This window comes from Hippocampus comes, unplaced genomic scaffold, assembly GCF_001891065.2.
Source record: "Hippocampus comes isolate QL1 unplaced genomic scaffold, H_comes_QL1_v1.1 scaffold180, whole genome shotgun sequence".
Lineage (NCBI taxonomy): Eukaryota > Metazoa > Chordata > Actinopteri > Syngnathiformes > Syngnathidae > Hippocampus > Hippocampus comes.
Genome location: NW_017805076.1, coordinates 1,399,572 through 1,401,414, shown reverse-complemented (window position 1 = coordinate 1,401,414; position 1,843 = coordinate 1,399,572). Strand labels below are relative to the sequence as shown.

Sequence of the window (1,843 nt, the reverse complement as noted above, 5' to 3'; positions counted from 1 at the left end):
CCGCGCTCTGCCACGGCTGGCAAAACAGACATGGGCGTGGACCTGTGCAGTGCACTTGTTGTTTTGTTTCCGGTTCATTTATAGAGCAACTTAACATCCGCTGTGACATGTTAATCTCGCGATAAAAAATGTAATCACGTTAAAATTGGTTTAAATTAATGCTGATAATAACGCGCTAAACTGACAGCACATATATATATATATATATATATATATATGAGAGAGAGAGAGAGATTTAAATATAGATACACACACACCTATACATATACCTATACATTGTATTGGTATGTGTATATACACATATGTGCATACATCCAAGTGTCCAATTTGATTCAATATGTTCTACTTCAAATTGTTTTGGCTCAAAACTTACTGCTTTCTTTCTGTCCCAACAGCATTGTCTTGACACCAACTTTACATTTATACCCATTTTAGCTTCAGTACCTCATCCCAAGGCTGTTGCCCGAAGCCAGAAGACCTTTTTCTTATGGTAAAGGAGATCCGAAGGTGAACAGCATTGGGCTGTTGTGTAATGAAAAAGACACCACCACTAGCTGGAAAAAGACAGCTTTGTATCTATGGAGACATCCTGCTTTCAGTAGGCTGCAACACGAGCCACAATATCAGGTCAAGTGCATGCATGCTAAATTGTGTTCTGCTTTTTTTTCACAAATCTATCAACATTTGGTTCATCTGGATATGTCTTAATACTTTTAATCTGTTCTCCTTAATGTGGATTTATAATACAAAGCCATCCACTTCCCTTGTGTAGTTATTCTTCTCAGAATGGCTGGCAAATGAACTCCAAGTTGACAGAAGTCAAGACACATTTTCTGACTCTGAACGGTAATGCAAATGGATGATACACGTTGCATGCAACCAAAGTACTGGATTATGGCATTTCTGCATCTGTGTATTAGGCAGGAATATCATCAGTGGGCCTGTCTGCACCTCTACCTGACCCGTCCAGAAAATCAGGGCGGCTGCGGTGGAAGCATGAAGACTCTTTGCTCTCATCTCATCACTGCAATCATGGACCAGCAGCAAAGGTTGTTGCACATGTTTGCTTGTCACATAAAATATAAGTTGTGATGTGTCAGAAAACCAGCGTGCCAAACTGATTGTGGCGAAAAGTGCACATACACATTTTGTGGGGAAAAAAACACTCTTAATTTTGCCGTTCACCGCAAGCTTAGTGGAATGCATGATAAGATTCATAAAATGGTGGCATCTGTTGTGGTAAAGGATCACTCTAAAGCTGTATGCCTATACAAATTGCTTGGAGCGGGGTGAGATACACTCGAGACCAGGGGTCGCCAACCTTTTTGAAACTAATAGCTACTTATTGGGTACTGATTAATGCTCAGGGCTTCCAGTTTGATATAAACTACCTACTTACCAAATTACCTTGAAGAATGTTTTTATTATTATGATTATATTGTGTGTTGTATTATTATTAATAATTAATGTAAAGACATTGATCATGTTAATGACTTACCACAATAATAGGAAGCATAAATATCATGTACAAAATGTAATTTTTGTAAATCTCTGTGTTTACATTTCAAATGACTTCGACAACATTCCTAGAAAGTCACAATGTCCTGTCACTGGTGAGCTATTTTTAGAACAGACCCGACTATCAATCAATTTAAAAAAATATATATATGTGTGTGTGTGTGTGTGTGTGTCTATATATATATATATATATATATATATATACATATATTCATGTAGATGCACTACATAGTACACTCCATTTACCATTTTAATGAAATTGGATTTTTCATCTGTTATATGTTTTTTTGGTGGGGGGGCGGGGGGCAGAGTGACTGACTGATGG

At 37.6% G+C, this 1,843-nt stretch overlaps 1 protein-coding gene across 1 annotated transcript in view; it reads left to right on the top strand.

The window, feature by feature from the left end:
- The window catches only part of fanca (FA complementation group A), a 109,478-nt gene that overhangs the window by 82,707 nt on the left and 24,928 nt on the right, over positions 1 to 1,843 (top strand). The window contains exons 27-29 of the mRNA XM_019865287.1: positions 436 to 627; positions 773 to 846; positions 921 to 1,049. Coding sequence (XP_019720846.1) covers positions 436 to 627; positions 773 to 846; positions 921 to 1,049 — 395 coding nt within the window. The remainder of the gene's footprint in view (positions 1 to 435; positions 628 to 772; positions 847 to 920; positions 1,050 to 1,843) is intronic.